The sequence below is a fragment of the Enoplosus armatus genome, chromosome 12, assembly GCF_043641665.1.
Source record: "Enoplosus armatus isolate fEnoArm2 chromosome 12, fEnoArm2.hap1, whole genome shotgun sequence".
Lineage (NCBI taxonomy): Eukaryota > Metazoa > Chordata > Actinopteri > Centrarchiformes > Enoplosidae > Enoplosus > Enoplosus armatus.
In genome coordinates, this window is record NC_092191.1 from 9,452,782 (window position 1) to 9,468,564 (window position 15,783).

The following is a 15,783-nucleotide window of genomic DNA, read 5'->3' on the forward strand; positions in this document are numbered from 1 at the left end:
CTAGTGGAGTTTGAGAAGAATTGCAGGATTTAATCTGTTTTTCTGTTCTGTTTTTTTTATTCCACAGTGACAATGGTGTTGTTTCTGATTGGGATCTCTATTGCTGTGAATAATTCATCTCATGAGAACCAAACTGCAGGTAATTGTTGCAAAGACTGAAGAGCTATCATACTGCATATGGCAAGCATCAGATGTTAAAGTGAGACTAATTAACTTTAGGAAAGTTTCCATATTTTACTGCATACAAATGAAAAGTTGACTTTATTAGCACTAAATCACACCCTTACTCACTTAAATACACCCAGGGATTTTGCTACCCCGGCCGTACTTGGTCTTGTATGACCAGCACCTTATGGTACAGTAGCTAATGTTGGACAGATATTGCTTTGTGACTGATGGTATTGAGTCAGTTAACTGACTTTATGACTCTTCTCTACTTGTGCTACTGTTACACTACATTTTACCATTTACAATTATCCAGTAATTGTCACTTGTGGCTACAATTGTCATTATTCAGCAAAAGTTACATAGTCTCGCTATAAAGGTTTAGTTCGACATTTTGGAAAATATGCTTATTTGCTGTCTTGCAAAGAATTAGATGAAAAGACTAATACCATTACCATATCTGTCCGTTATATGAAGCTACAGCTAGCTTAGCACAAAGATAGGAAATGGGGGGAAACAGCTAGCCTGCCTCTGTTCAAAGGTAACAAATCTGTGTACCAGCACCAAGCTAGCTGTTTCCTCCTGTTTCCAGTCTTTGAGCCAAGCTAAGCTAAATGTCTGCTTCATATTTAATGGGCAGATGACAAAAAAACCCAAAAGGTCAAACCATTCCTTTAAATATCAAATATCAATTTGTTTGAATCAATTTATATCTATCTGTGTGTTCTATCTATCCAGAAAACCCCACCCACCAGGGTGCTCATGTGCTGCCATCAACACTGGTCATATCCCTGCTCCTCATCATCGTTGTCCTGCTGACGATCTACTGTCTGAGGTGAATAAACCTGCACACAACATTCACAACTTACACTGTTTGCCTGTCTTTCAGTGAATCTCTGCTCTCTCTCTCTCTCCTCTCCCCCGCTCTCGTTTAGCATGTGTGTGAGCATGAGAGTGAGTGTGTCGGGTCAGGGCATCAGGGTGGGGGTGGTTTGGAAACAGGCGGTGAGCAGCAGCTTATGGGTAAACAGCTGCACCTCAAGTAAGACAGCAAACAAAAACAGCTAGGTCAGGTCAGGCCACATACACTCATTCACTGTCCAGCCAGCTCAGACCTCCTCTTCCTGACGACGACATGAGGAAGAACAGCTTTGCCTCTCTCAGATGGTTGATATTGGTTTTGTTGTTTGCCTACCTTATGTGCTTAATAGCTCTGTTCTGGAGATTGGGGTCAGCTCATTTTTGCTTCTTCAATACAGATATCTGCCCTTTATCTTCTCTGACGGTTTGCTTTCTCTACTTCCCTCTCTGTCATTACTGTAGGTTCAAAAACCACAGGAAAGCTCTGGTTACATCAGTGGATAAAAAGATTCCAAATGGCTTCATGGAGGAACAAGGTACTGTTGTGCTGCACTCAATATAACCACCAGTACATGAAAATATAACGCAGCCTTTTACTTTTTATTTCTTTTTTATTTTAATTGTAGATTTCCATTCCTTATAGACTAGGAAACTTTCACGACCTCAAGTCCAAGCTAGCTGGAAAGGATTTGGAAGGCTCTAAGCTTCCCTAGCATGTAGGGAGCCATATAAACTTTCACTTCAAGTGAAAAGTAAATAAATTAACGGAAAGGCCAGATTCTGAGTAAAGACAGTTTCATGTAGCAGCAGCAGCAGCACCATGTTTATGACTCAAGAAATCATTTCTGTCATGTACCCACAAAAGTAGGAAATCTTAATGGCCATCAGGCTTGTTTTTGCAGGTGCTATGAGAGCTTGTAATGTTCTCTTTTGGGAAACGTTAGCAGTGTGACCGCCATATATTCCTTTAAACACAGGAGAGCAGACAGTGGTCCTCCTCCCCAGATCTCCCTCGCCATCCAAGAGGTACTTCCCCATCCCTCTGGACTCGCTGGAGGAGGAGTACCGGATACGCTCTGCAGATGATGGCAAGCTCTTCAGAGAAGAGTTCAATGTAAGCACAAGTTTGTGTGGTGCAGCACAGTCGGCATCTGACTGAGATCTTTGTCTGGCAAGCATGGAACAAGTACAGAAAATAGTAATAAAATGTTATGTTAGTAGGCTGTGTGTACCCATGGCTTTATTTTTATCTCATGAGGATTGGGTTCTTTCTTTATAGTCGCTGCCGTGTTACTACCACCACGGGTCCTTTGAGGAGGCGAGCAGAGAGCACAACAGAGAGAAAAACAGATACCCAAACATTTTACCATGTGAGTGAGGACCTATATTCTGCAGCAGACGGTATTAATGTAACCTTTAGACTTGCAGTTTTATTGATCTCTAAATTGTATGGAAAGGTGATGTACGCTGAAATGAAAAAATAAGAACCAACTTTATTTACAGGCTGCTGGTCTTTTTCTTCTTTTCTTTTCTTTTCTCTTCCACAGATGATCATTCAAGAGTTATGTTAAGTCATATTGATGGACATCTGTGTTCAGACTACATAAATGCATCTTACATAGACGTAAGTCATAATTACATTTAAGCTTTTAGTGACGATCATTGAGCTCTTGACAATTTAGCATTAATGTGTGTGTTTTCTTACACAGGGTTATAAAGAGAAAAACAAATTCATCGCAGCTCAAGGTAAATGTACTTTTTAGCTTAGTTTAGTATTTTAAGTAATTTTGCATGTGAGTTTATGACCATTTGCACCGCATTTATTAACACTTTTCTTGATTCTGCTTTAGGCCCAAAGCTTGAGACAGTGGCCGACTTCTGGCGGATGATTTGGGAACAGAAAACATCAACTATAGTAATGCTGACAAATCTGAAAGAAAGGAAGGAGGTTTGTATTCTCCCTCTGCACTACATTCTTCTAATGTTACCAAGTGGGGCGTGTTATAGAATTAACTTATACAATCTATATGGCTCCAATGAACCATTAGTGAAACCCTTTTGTATTCTCATGACCCAAAGTCATGGGCATAATTTATTTGACCCCTTTCCCAACTGAGAATCTATACAAAGTGTCACCCAGCAGATTACTTAGCATTGCATTAAATTTAGCCTCAAAGGGATGATCAATTGAGAGCTCAACAGCAGGTTTGATAGGGCAGAATAGAGACATTGGGGATCAATGACGGAATAATTGTTGATAAGATCCTAAGAGGCTTCATGATAATTAGTCTGAGAATCTAGTTAATGAGTTGAAACGTCACTGTGAAGATCGTATTGACTGACAGAGTTGCACAAAGTCCCTGAGATTGCCTTTGAATTGGATTGTGAAATACACACATCAGATACACATTTCTATACCTATTCACATATGATATACACAACACATGCTGCTCTACAACCATTTCATGTGCAAGTTACAATGATAATACTGTTGTGTGTTCTTTATAGACATATTTGTCCTCTAGTTCAAGAAGAATAACCTCTTTATTGTCGTGACTTTCTTACCAGGACAAATGTTTTCAGTATTGGCCAGAAAAAGGCTGCTGGATGTACGGAAATGTCAGAGTGGCGATGGAGGACTTCACTGTACTGGTGGACTACACCATTAGAAAATTTTGTGTTCAATATGTAAGTAAAATATTTGGATCTACATTTCAGAAAATTACATTAATAGGAGATGCCGTTTTTAAGCTCATTATTAACATTTAATCACATTTACGAAGCGTGTATCATTTTAATTTGGCAGAGCACATTCATTATTTTAAATTCAAATTATACCGTGCAGTAGCAACAAGGAAACATTTATCCCCAAAATTACCTAAGATTAACATAAATGTTGCTTTTATTTAGACAAACACATGTTCTTAAAATAATAGTGTACTTTTTCAGTATTGTTCTTATTATACTTCTTAATTGCTATAAAAATCTATAATCATAACAGCGAGATTCTTATTAAAAATTAAGCAAGAAACAAAGCTGCATTGAGATGGTGTAAAAAAAAAAGTAATGTTCCCCATGGGGGAATTTGAACATTTTAGTGAACAGTAATAGGACACAAAATATAATAAATAAATGAAAACCAGTATGGAAACACATTAAAGAATATTAAAGAACATATGTAATAAACACAGCACAGAATTATGTAGGTGTATTTAACAGACAGTACAAATATGCAGCATTTTCACATCAACTCATCTTTGGAGGTTCATACAGATACAGTATGTGTATTTCTTTTCCTGTGTCTTTGACTGCCGGGTTGGGTGCCATCTCAGTGCACTGCGAAGCCTTCAGATTGCAAAATTCACTTTGTTCTGTCTCCATTTGAAGCCAGAGGAGTGCAGATATCCTCTCTGACTCCGTGAAAACTGTGACTGTGCTGTAGCGCCGCAGTACAAGCTGACAGACCGGGTGCTTTTACATTCAGTTCTCTGAACACAGAGCAACCAAGTGTTCAAGAGAATGAAATTGCATTCTCTTGAGAGAGCAGTCATGAGATACGAGAGCGAGGCGGAGGCAAAACCAGTACACATGTTTAATAATTATATTCTGTCACAAATAGCAAAATGATAGTAGGTTTTTCCAGTAGGTAACCGCTTTTAGTCGACTGGCTTCATGCAAAAGATAGACGGCAAGTCATTTGACTTATGTTTGTCTGTACAGTGATCGTTAGTATAAACTATGTGTGTCTGTGCTTCACAGCAGGGCAGCGATGGTCCCCGAGCTCCCCGGCTGGTCACCCAGCTCCACTTCACCAGCTGGCCAGACTTCGGGGTGCCATTCTCACCCATCGGCATGCTGAAATTCCTCAAGAAGGTCAAGGCTGTCAATCCATCATATGCTGGACCCATTGTTGTGCATTGCAGGTAAAATATGTAGTAGAAGCCATCTAAGAAAAGTCATATAGATAGAGTCAGAGTTTATTCAATTCATTACTGAGGAGGAGAAAACACTTTCTGAATGATGAATATCCTGTTTTGCAATAAATCTACGAACAAAAGTAAAATATGGTATATGAGATTCGATGATTTTCATGGAATAAGAGGTTAAAAGTAAACTTCTTTATAATTTGAAGTTATTTAGGTAATTTTATTGTAGGTAAAATGCATAAAAACTAAAGTGACGCTCATTGTAGATGAATAAAAACATCAATAAATATGGCATGTGCATGTGTTTGTCTGGCCAGTCAGTGTAAAGCCTTACCAAAGAAATCTGCAGCCGATTGTAGCAACTGCTGCAACAGGTGCTCGGGGAGAGGGACTGTTGTTCTTGAATGGGGCCCATTGAAGAGGCTTCAACACCCTGCTGTGGAATCCCAGCTCTGTGCTCCCAGAGGTGTCGTCTGCTGAAATGACCCTTGTAAATCTATTAGGAGTGTGTTTGGGCTTCAGAGGTGAAGCACTTTTACACATGCTTGGGGCTGTCCACAGTTGAAGTCTATATTAGGAATATGTGTATAATATGGCAATGCATAACAAGAAAACATTTTATATCATGTCCGTTGTTCTGTATTGAGAGAGAAAAAATATCTTCCTCTATTGCTATGGTTCTTTATATATATATATATATATATATATATATATATATATATATATATATATATATATATATATAGAGAGAGAGAGAGAGATGCAGCATCATATAGAGTTCTTATCTGACATTTTGTTTCCTAGCTTCACTTGGCTGTTTGTGACAGAGAAGACCTTGTGCCTTCTTCTTGTTTGTGTTTCCACAGTGCCGGGGTGGGGAGGACTGGGACGTTCATTGTCATTGACAGCATGATCGACATGATGCACATGGAACAGAGGGTGGATGTCTTTGGCTTTGTGAGCAGAATACGAGAGCAGCGCTGTCAGCTCATCCAGACAGATGTAAGTGTTGACCCTTTCCGACCTGTTGTACCTCGGACTGACAGCTCAACTCGCTGCTCTGGTCGCGGCATAAACAAGCGAGGACACGGAAAACAACCACGTCTTTGATGCAAAAATACTGCGAAATAGTTTGGCAAACTAAAGCAACTACTTCTACCTCTTCGTCTCCTTGACTTGCTCTGTCTTCCTCCTCAGATGCAGTACTCCTTCATCTATCAGGCTCTGTTGGAGTACTATCTGTATGGAGACACAGAGCTAGATGTGTGCTCTCTGGAGGGCCATCTGCAGAGGCTTCACAACACCAGGGCTCCCCACGACAGGCTGGGCCTGGAGGAGGAGTTCAGGGTAGGAAGAAAGAAGCTCACTCTTAAACATTTCAGTCAGTAACGAATCGTCCCCATCACCCTGCGCCCTGCATCGGTATATTTTCATGGAAAACTTGCCCAGGGTGCCACTCCTGGCAGTAGTAACATAAATAACAATGCTTTGAATCAGCTAAAACTTTATAAGGCACCACCATCTGCCACACAGAATTTACTGTAGCTTGGTGAAAATTTCTCTTTTTTGCTGCAAAGAGTCCCTCACAGTTCCCTACACACTGAACGGGATTATTCCCTATTGCCTCTTCTCCTTCTTATCTTCTCTACTAATGTTTTTGTCCAGCTTCTGTGTTTTCACTTTTAAAATGTTGTCTGTCTGAGCATCGCCAACTTTAAAAATCGCCATGTTTATTAGCGTTGTACTGCCCCGCGCTAATGAAAAACAAACTTTTTGATCACGTCAATCCACTCGCGTTCTCTCCTATCAGAAGCTGACCAACGTTCGCATAATGAAGGAGAACATGAGAACTGGGAACCTTCCTGCCAACATGAAGAAGAACCGTGTGCTTCAGATCATTCCGTGTAAGGACTGCTCTGATACTCCGAACAGTTTCATAATACATCACAATCCAAGTAACATCAAAGTATCACACTGCTGGTGATCTTATAGATGCTGTACACAGATATCTGGATAATCAGTTCATTTCTGTGTGATCAATGACATTTAAATATTGCTTGTATCTTGACTTAGAGTTGGGGTACAACTTTTTACAGGGAAAACTGATATAGGCTTTGGCGTGTTTGGCCTTAATAACACAGCTAAAGTTTTACTTAGCTGTTTCCCTTCATCCTCTTCAAACTTTTATTTTTTATTAGGAATCACTTGTGGAAAGTTTCATTTTCCTTTTTTCTTTTGCAGATGATTTCAACCGAGTAATACTCTCAGTGAAAAGAGGACAGGAGTTCACCGACTACATCAATGCCTCCTTTATTGATGTAAGCACTCCCTCATGACCTCCTGTATAGATTTCCCATAGAAGTATATATAAAGCTCATTGTTTCCTTTACAAACAATGCAAAATATTATGTTTGCTGCACTCTCAAGTGTTGTTTACCGGATGATCTGCCCTCCAGGGCTACAGGCAGAAGGACTATTTTATCGCAACCCAGGGCCCCCTGTCTCACACAGTGGAGGACTTCTGGAGGATGGTGTGGGAGTGGAGGTGTCATTCAATCGTTATGCTCACCGAACTCAAAGAGAGGGAGCAGGTACAGTATGGTGCTCTTGCAAAAGTACAGGCTGAGAAGTGGAGTGGCACATTTAAACCATCTTTTTATATTCCGTTATTTCATTGTCTTATTTTTTTCCTGGCAGTCTGTGTATGTATTTAATAGTTTAATATGCTTTTTTGTGGTGCACACTGAACATATAAAAAACAAAAATAGGATATAAATCAGTCAAATGTTGCCTAATTGTATTTCCATCTGACCTTTCCAACCAGGAAAAGTGTTTCCAGTATTGGCCATCAGAGGGCAGTATAACATTTGGAGATTATGCTGTGGAGCTGACTGGAGATACACAATGTGAAACCTTCACTCTCAAAGACATGGTGCTCACTTACAGACCAGTGCGTAATGTTTTATTACAACATTTAAAAGCAGTGAAATAGAAATTTTACATCAACATATTTCCCTCCCTGATTTCTTTGTGCTGTCTTTACAAATTAAGCAGTTTAAACTTCATGAAATGTCATTATATCGACCATTTTTAACGGCAGAGTTAGCAGTTAACAGAGTAAGCTCTCGTTCTCACCAGGAAAAGCAGTCGCAACACGTCCGGCTCTTCCACTTCCACGGATGGCCTGAGATCGGAATACCAGTCGAGGGAAGAGGGATGATTGACATTATTGCCGCTGTGCAGAGGCAGCAGCAGCAGTCTGGAAACCGTCCCATAATTGTGCACTGCAGGTGAGGAACTTCACTTTGACAATTCTGCAGCATTATGTGCATCTTCAGATATTCATATCATGTGTTTGTCCACTCATGATTTTAATGCAACCCCTTTCATTCTCACTGTGCTTTTACCACCTGATCACCCGAATCGCTCAGAGTGATATTTGGAGGAATTTCGATTTTTACGGATACACTTTTCTTTCCTACAAATGTCTGTTACAATAAATTGTACATTTTGCCTCAGTAGACCTGGTGTTCTATGCCTAAACCACTTATGTGATCCCTTATAAAGACTTAGCTGTGAAAGCTTTGATCAGAACCTAGCTTCAGGTGAAGTGATTCTAAAGCAGCATGCCCCTGTGGGATTGATCCAATCCACTGATTCACAGTCAATTAAAACCTCTCAAAGTGAAATCTCCTCTGACTCCCACTATGATTAATCTGATAAGATGAGCTAACGACAGGAAATGGTGTCATCACTCTCTTCTATTCCTTCATCACCACTTGTCTAAGAAGGGCTTTTTAAAGCTTTTTCTGTGCCTCTGGGAAATGGGGCTAACCCGTTGCAATCCCCAACGTCTCTCTACACTTCTCCTCCGAATCGCACATCACTCTCGCTTTCGCTCCTCGTCTCTCCTCGTCTTTCTCTCTCCATCCCACCATCATTGTAAACATTGACTCAGTCAAATACTGAGCTTCCAAACTGATTAGTGTTAGCGTTTGGATTAGCCTCTCTTTAAGTGAGGATGATTATTAGCACTATTACACAAAGGTCACCTTTTCTCTTGCAAACTTTTTTCATTTAAATGGAAAAAGGATGTGCTGCTAAGATTACAAGTGTTCCATTGCAGCATTGTTGTTAAGAAATGTTGAAATAGTTAGAATTCCTCCTTTTCCTGTTCGACTTCGGAGCTGCATTTCTAAATCTGTAGTTCTTCCACCAACTGCAGTTTTGCAACAAATCTCCCCCCTTTCGAAGGCCGTCCAGTGAGTGCATTATGTGATGCGGTTGCTGATAGTTTTGTCCTTCATGTTTCAGTGCTGGTGCGGGTAGGACCGGTACCTTCATCGCCCTCAGCAACATTCTGGAGAGGGTGAAAGCTGAAGGCCTCCTGGACGTTTTTCAGACAGTCAAGAGTTTACGCATGCAGCGACCACACATGGTTCAGACTGTGGTAGGTGGAAAACAAGATCATATCAAACCTGCTGTGCAGAAACTGTCTACTTATTCAAGTTTCTGTCGTTTGGAACTATTTCTGCACATGGATGCACAGTAACACTTTTCCTTTTGCTTTTCCCACCAGGAGCAATACGACTTCTGCTACAGAGTGGTTCAGGATTTTGTTGATATCTTCTCAGACTACGCCAATTTTAAGTAATACCTGACAGATACTGCTCTGTATACTTCTGTCAAATTAACTTATGCATTTTTTTCTGAATGTTATTTTCTAAAGCAAGCTCTTTTTACATTTTGCACTTGATTACTGAAAAACAAAATGTTGTAACATACTGTAATATAATTGAAAACATCTGTGCTCCAGGAGAGTCCATCTCTTTCAGGAATGCTTGATTTTCAAGTATCCCAATGTAAAATATAGAAATTATAGTGGTTTACTTAATGGTTGGTTGGGTTCTTGAATATGTAAAGAAAATTTTATGTTGCATAAGTGCAACATTGTGAGGGTCAATAAAGTGTTAAAGAGCAAATATTCTAAAACTATTCCAACATATATATAACTATATAAATAATGTATATATATTGTAGTATGTATTGCTCACTACCTGAAATGCATCACTAATTTGTTGTAGAGTACATGCATTCTCTTTTATTTCAGCTTTGTTTTGTTACTGACCACAATGCCTTTGGTTTACATTAGTCTTGTATTTTATGCCGCCCACTCAACATGTTTGATTGCTTTGAGGAGAATAAATTGTGTGTTTGATAAGTAGGGTAAAATGATTAATGCTTTTGCTAAAATGATGTCCTGTCTGACGTGTGAATAATATTTATGATCTGCTTTTAGCTCAAACAAAAACAAACGTCAAGATACATTTCGTTCTGTAAGACGCTGCAAATTACCTCACTTCTGTCTGTGAATGACTTAACAGCTGCTGCCTGTTGCAATTTTATTCAACTTAAACAACTTTCTTTTGTTGCCTGTGGCAATATTACTGAGTGGATTGGCGCCTGACGCTGCAAAATGCAATTAGCCCACATTGGAACAGGCAGAAAATAAAGTATTATTACATCAATCCAAACGTATCATTTTTATACACATTAACAAGTCGACTTTACATTTGCCTGTTTGCATAAAGCAGTGCCATATTGATTAGAAAGACAGTTCTAATCATGAAAAACTTGTCACCAAGTGACACAATTTTAATACAGATAAGCCAGATGTTTATGTTTAATTTAATATAATAGACACATTTTTTAAAAGTGTATTGTTTTTGAATGGTGGTCTCTATGGATCTAAGTCATTGTTTGTACAAACACTTCTTAGAATATTATAAGGATAACAAATAATTTTAGTTAAACTAAGTATGTAAGAAATGGAGAATAAAAACACAGCAGTAATAAGGGTTTTAATGAAAGAGCTGGAAAGCGATGCAGCTGATGCTTGTTCATCCTCTGGAACTGAGATGTAACATGTCTGGGACAGTGAAGAGCGATGATATCAAGAACCAGTGCTCAGACAAAATATGAAATATGCATGCACAGGCATTTTGACATATTTTGACTATGATAGTTCATATCAGTTTCATATTTAAACAACATTGCTGCAAAATCAAAAGCATATATTTTTGCAAGGCTTCTTACTTCTTTGTAGAAAAGTAAGCTTGGAAGTCTAAACTTTGGGTAAAAAAAATCTTTCTACTGTGTTTGTACTTCCATTATTATAAAGTTGTAAGATGTGTTTAGACATGACACACTGATCATTTTGTTTATTTAGTGCACATGTGGTCATTAATCATCATTCAGGTTTACTGCGTTGCAGATTTTAATCTGTTGTCATGCTGACAGAACAGGAAATAGGGGTAATGACAGTGAGGCCTTGCAGCTGATGTAACATAAACGCACAAGCATCTTGTTTCAATGATGTTTTCTGCCTTTTGAATCTGTTATGGATTTGAACTATTTGTTTGCTAAAAGCTGATTCCAATAAATTATAGATGGAGAGAAATGTCAGATCTCATCTTAATGTTGTCTTTTTGTCTACCTCTACACAGACACATTCGATACAGACACAAAGACGTTATTGATATATATTTTATGCTGTTTGAACCCTCGTGGTGATGTCAGCATATCTGAGCACTTAGCCAGCTCCATTAGTTGCATTTTGTGTCCCATTAGTCGGTAAATGTGTCACACCTGCAGAGAGGGGATTATAATCCTGACGGCAGCCTACAACACCTATAAAATCCTCCTCTGGCTAATGCACCACATGCTAACAAGGCAAATACAGAGGTGAGTCAGTCCTCAATGAAGTTTGTTCAATGTTCATTAAGTTAGAATTACTCCTCTTATTAATTACTCTCTGAAATGCTGTTTACTGATGTTGGGAAATGCTTTATAATCCCTGGTCTGCGAGCCGTGGAGCTGTGAGAGGGGAGGCTGTGACATTATGTTTTTATTACAAATCTGGCTTCCTCTGCAGCTCTAATGGAAGCAAGCAGCAGAGTGATGGTGCAGGTGTTGTTGTTGGCGTTGGTGGCGCAGGTCACCCTGTCCCAGCACTGGTCCTACGGATGGCTACCAGGTGGAAAGAGAAGTGTGGGGGAGCTGGAGGCAACCATCAGGGTGAGTGTTTTTCTTTTTATGTGGAGGAGTGTACAGTTATTCATGAACTTTAAAGCAAAATGTAACAGAAATACTCAAAATTGAAAGTTAAACCTGACTCTGGCTATTTTTCTTTCTTCTTTTTTTTACCCTGCTGTAAATGTTAAGTTATGTTATGCTTCTTTCATCTTCTAAAATCTCTATTTTACTATGTTTAGATGATGGGTACAGGAGGAGTGGTGTCTCTTCCTGAAGAGGCGAGTGCCCAAACCCAAGAGAGATTTAGACCATACAATGTAGTAAGTGCTTATTATACATAATTTATCACCAATGTCTACTTCAATTGTACAATATTAATGTACACTACACCACTGTGTGCCACTCTGTTCCAAAGCAGCAATGACATTATACAAACTGCTCAATGACTGTTTTTATTTTTTCCCGTTTTGCATGATTGAATACGTGAATGCTTTTTTTTTTTTTCTGTTTGAATGTTGGCAGATGTGCTGCTCACACTTGTTTGGTATCATATATATAATTGAAAATGTAAATATTTGTTAGATTAAATATTCAAGCAGCAGATCAAAAGCGTTAAATGAAATTTCATTTCAATCTCTTCAGATTAACGATGATCCCAATCATTTTGACCGAAAGAAAAGGTTCACTAATAATTGAAGAGCTACAAAAAAAAGAACAAAAAGAAGAGGAAACACAGACTGTATTTGCATCATCATCAACGCCAGTGATGGATCGCCCAAGTGAAGGATACTGACTTCATACGTATGTCTGTAACATTTAAATCCATTTCAAATTGTAATAAAGTTTTTGAAACCTGACAAAAGGATAAAATCTTTTGTTCAGAAAGTGTAATCTCTGTTTATAGATCTGGTCATTAGAGCTGAAATGATGCTATTCAAGTATAAAATGCATTTTATAAAGCCTTTAAATAGATGAAATTGCCTTTGTAAAGCAGCCACGACCGACAAGCATGACAAACTTGTGACACAACAATCTTAGCATGACAACAGCTGGTGATTAAGCCAATTTATTAGAAATCAATGACTTAATTGAATTTGCTACAGTTTAGGTAATTTCATTTTCTGCCACACCAGTCATGTGCATATGTGATGTGGAAAATTACACCAGCTGATTTTTTGTGTTCATACCTGAATGTTGATTAGCCCCCCGAAACTGAAAGACACTGATCTAAATATTTTCTGCTTGTGATGTCCACAACAGCTTTCCGCTAATTTAAAATAACTGCACTCATCCAAAACAGAAAAAGTGTAAAACTTTTTTTTTTCCCCCGCCCGCTCGTTCTCTGTACAGGAAATTGGTGTTCATTATAAAAATTGGAATTTCATATCAGGAAAGGAAAAGAATCAGCAGGGGGCATATGTTTTAAAGAGAACTCATTTTCTGGCAAAGCCCCACAGACAGAGCACCATACTAATCGCCTGGTGCATAAGGGGCTAGGATTCATGAACTGTGCTGACACCGTGGAGGCCCTGCATTGTTAGAGCGCGGTTGTAATGCACACCAATGAACCCAAACCCGCTGGCACAACTGGGAAAAGGTGAACATTATAAAAGCACATAGAATTAAAGAGAAATTAAACCACATTCCATTGCACTTCCAGAACAATGCTTGCTCATTTGTGATACTTCACATCGTTGGTTTAATATTCATGGTTGTAATTTGCATAACACAATCATTTCCTTTGATGAGGAAAGACTTTAGAATTTTTTGAAAAGTGCTATATTCTACTTTACGATCTTTGACAAAGTTACAGGAGAACATGTTGTCCAGGGCATTTTTCTTCTGAAAGTCACTGTGAGACTTCCTTGAATTGATTTATACTTATCTTTATGGGGTTTTCAATAAGTTTGCAACATCCTCATAAAAGATAATTATACATTTCCTAAATTATGGTTTTAATTCAATTTGGTATACTTGTGCGAGAATAATTAATGTTTACAGATAAAGCATAAAATCCCATAAATTCCCTTTAAATAATCCCAAAGCATTTGCTGTGAAAGCCAACTTTCTCCCTCCCAGTGTCCTCATCAAGGACCTGCCTAATTGCACGTATATCAGGACAACAAAACCTGCTGGTATCTATGTTTCCAAATTTGATTTAACCTCACTTTCTCCTTCCCAGACCCCCTGGTGGATATTCACTTTGTTTACCTCAAATTAAACTTCATATTGTTTACAGCCTCCTGGTCCCTGAACATTTTATAGCATTTTAGAATTATTTCTTTATTTATTTTTTGTAATGATTGTAGAGTTGGGATTCATTTGAATGTTTCCCTCATCTGCATGAAAATTATATAATTAACTTTTGATTAACCAGCTCAGTTGAGTTGGTTCCCCCATGCACACTGGTGAATAGTACCCACCGCATTTTAATGACTGTTTTCCAATTGAGTGGCGACCTTTTCATCAAAGAGCCACAACTGGGGCTAAACAACGGTAGAAAATAATCACGGTGAAGACAATAGCAGAGGCCGACAGGCTAGGATGTCATCCTTAAATATAACAACAAAGATGAAAGCAACCTTACTGCACGTAGTGGCTGTGGCGAGAAGCCAAGTGCTTATGCTGCTGGATGCCCCATTGTTAAAGCTGTGGAGGTCACGTCCATTGGCATATAGAGAGGGAAAGCACAGGAAGCTGAGAATGGCCCATTGTTACATGTCCTTGCTCAGAGGGAATTCCATTATGAAGGGCAATACATTTTTGATACTTTGATTTTTGTGCCATTCATTTGTTTGAAAAACAGAACATATTTGGATAATGACTTCAGGAAAAAGGGGTCTCAGAGCACCTCCATCCAAGGCTACAGCGCTGCCTTAACACACCTGCCAATCAAGCACACCCGAGCAGATGTGCATCCTCGCACAGCCTACCATCAAATAAGCATTCTATCATATGCATAATATAGTTTTCATTTCATCACGATTATGCTCCGTGCACCATGTGTGTGTTTCCGATGGGTCATAGGAAACTTTTATTGAAGCGGAGTGTATAATAAAGTCATTTTCCAGGTGCTTGTTGTGGCTCTTATTATGAACAGAATGATAATTTCCCCTAGAGGAATCTGGCACTGCATATCAATTGAAGTTTAGTGTGGGTCTTATTATGTTCCCGCAGGCTATAGTAGAAGGCAAAGTCATCTTCAGAGAGAGTCTAAATGTCAGGGAGGTCTTCAAACACTTTTTTTTCCCAGAGCCTTACTGAAAAGGGTCTTTGGAAGTGTTATGTCTTGGAATTGATACGGTGGAGGTGAGGTAAAGAGGGAGGCTGAGGGCTTAATGTAAAACAGTTGACATGAGATTTAATTGGAAAAAAAATATTAAAAAAACTAAGGAAGGGGTCACAGAAGAAATGAGAATATGAATGCTCTTTTTGAGCTGCGTTCTCAGGTAAAGTGTTTTCTCTCAGCGCTGCTCAGTTACTGTTTTGTCATATCCACTTGCCTCCACATGGTGACACTCTTGAGCTGCGTGTTTTGAATCTGCTTCTGGCTGCCGGCCTTTCAGCAATTCCATCACTTAAGTTGCAGAAACTGTTATTCCTCTAAATCTAACAAAGACTTCAATCAATCAACTCTAACTCTGCAATTGTTAATTTTCCTGCACGCTGACTGATGGAGTTTGTGTTTATGACAAAAGTATTTTGTACAATTTTGCAGTCGAGCTGTACGTGGCCTGAAACCAAGCTCGCTGTATAATGTGGAAATTCATATAAAAGCACTTCATCTGTGGAAATT

The 15,783-nt window shown here is 38.9% G+C and overlaps 1 protein-coding gene across 4 annotated transcripts; it reads left to right on the forward strand.

Annotated features, from left to right (window-relative positions):
- The first annotated feature begins 72 nt into the window (after positions 1-72).
- LOC139294393 (receptor-type tyrosine-protein phosphatase epsilon-like) lies at positions 73-9,606 on the forward strand. 4 transcript variants are annotated; one of them, XM_070916268.1, is made up of 19 exons: positions 73-139; positions 904-1,000; positions 1,489-1,562; positions 2,004-2,140; positions 2,306-2,396; positions 2,574-2,650; positions 2,736-2,772; positions 2,877-2,974; positions 3,595-3,714; positions 4,786-4,949; positions 5,819-5,954; positions 6,150-6,299; positions 6,763-6,856; positions 7,194-7,270; positions 7,409-7,543; positions 7,777-7,902; positions 8,091-8,242; positions 9,267-9,402; positions 9,532-9,606. In XM_070916268.1, the coding sequence occupies exons 1-19, from the start codon at positions 73-75 to the stop codon at positions 9,604-9,606; spliced, it is 2,043 nt and encodes a 680-aa protein (XP_070772369.1). The 4 variants fall into 4 exon arrangements, with proteins under 4 accessions (XP_070772369.1, XP_070772370.1, XP_070772371.1 ...); XM_070916269.1 differs by having other exon boundaries at positions 2,007-2,140; XM_070916270.1 differs by lacking the exons at positions 73-139; positions 904-1,000 and adding an exon at positions 1,301-1,332.
- The last annotated feature ends 6,177 nt before the right edge of the window (positions 9,607-15,783 follow it).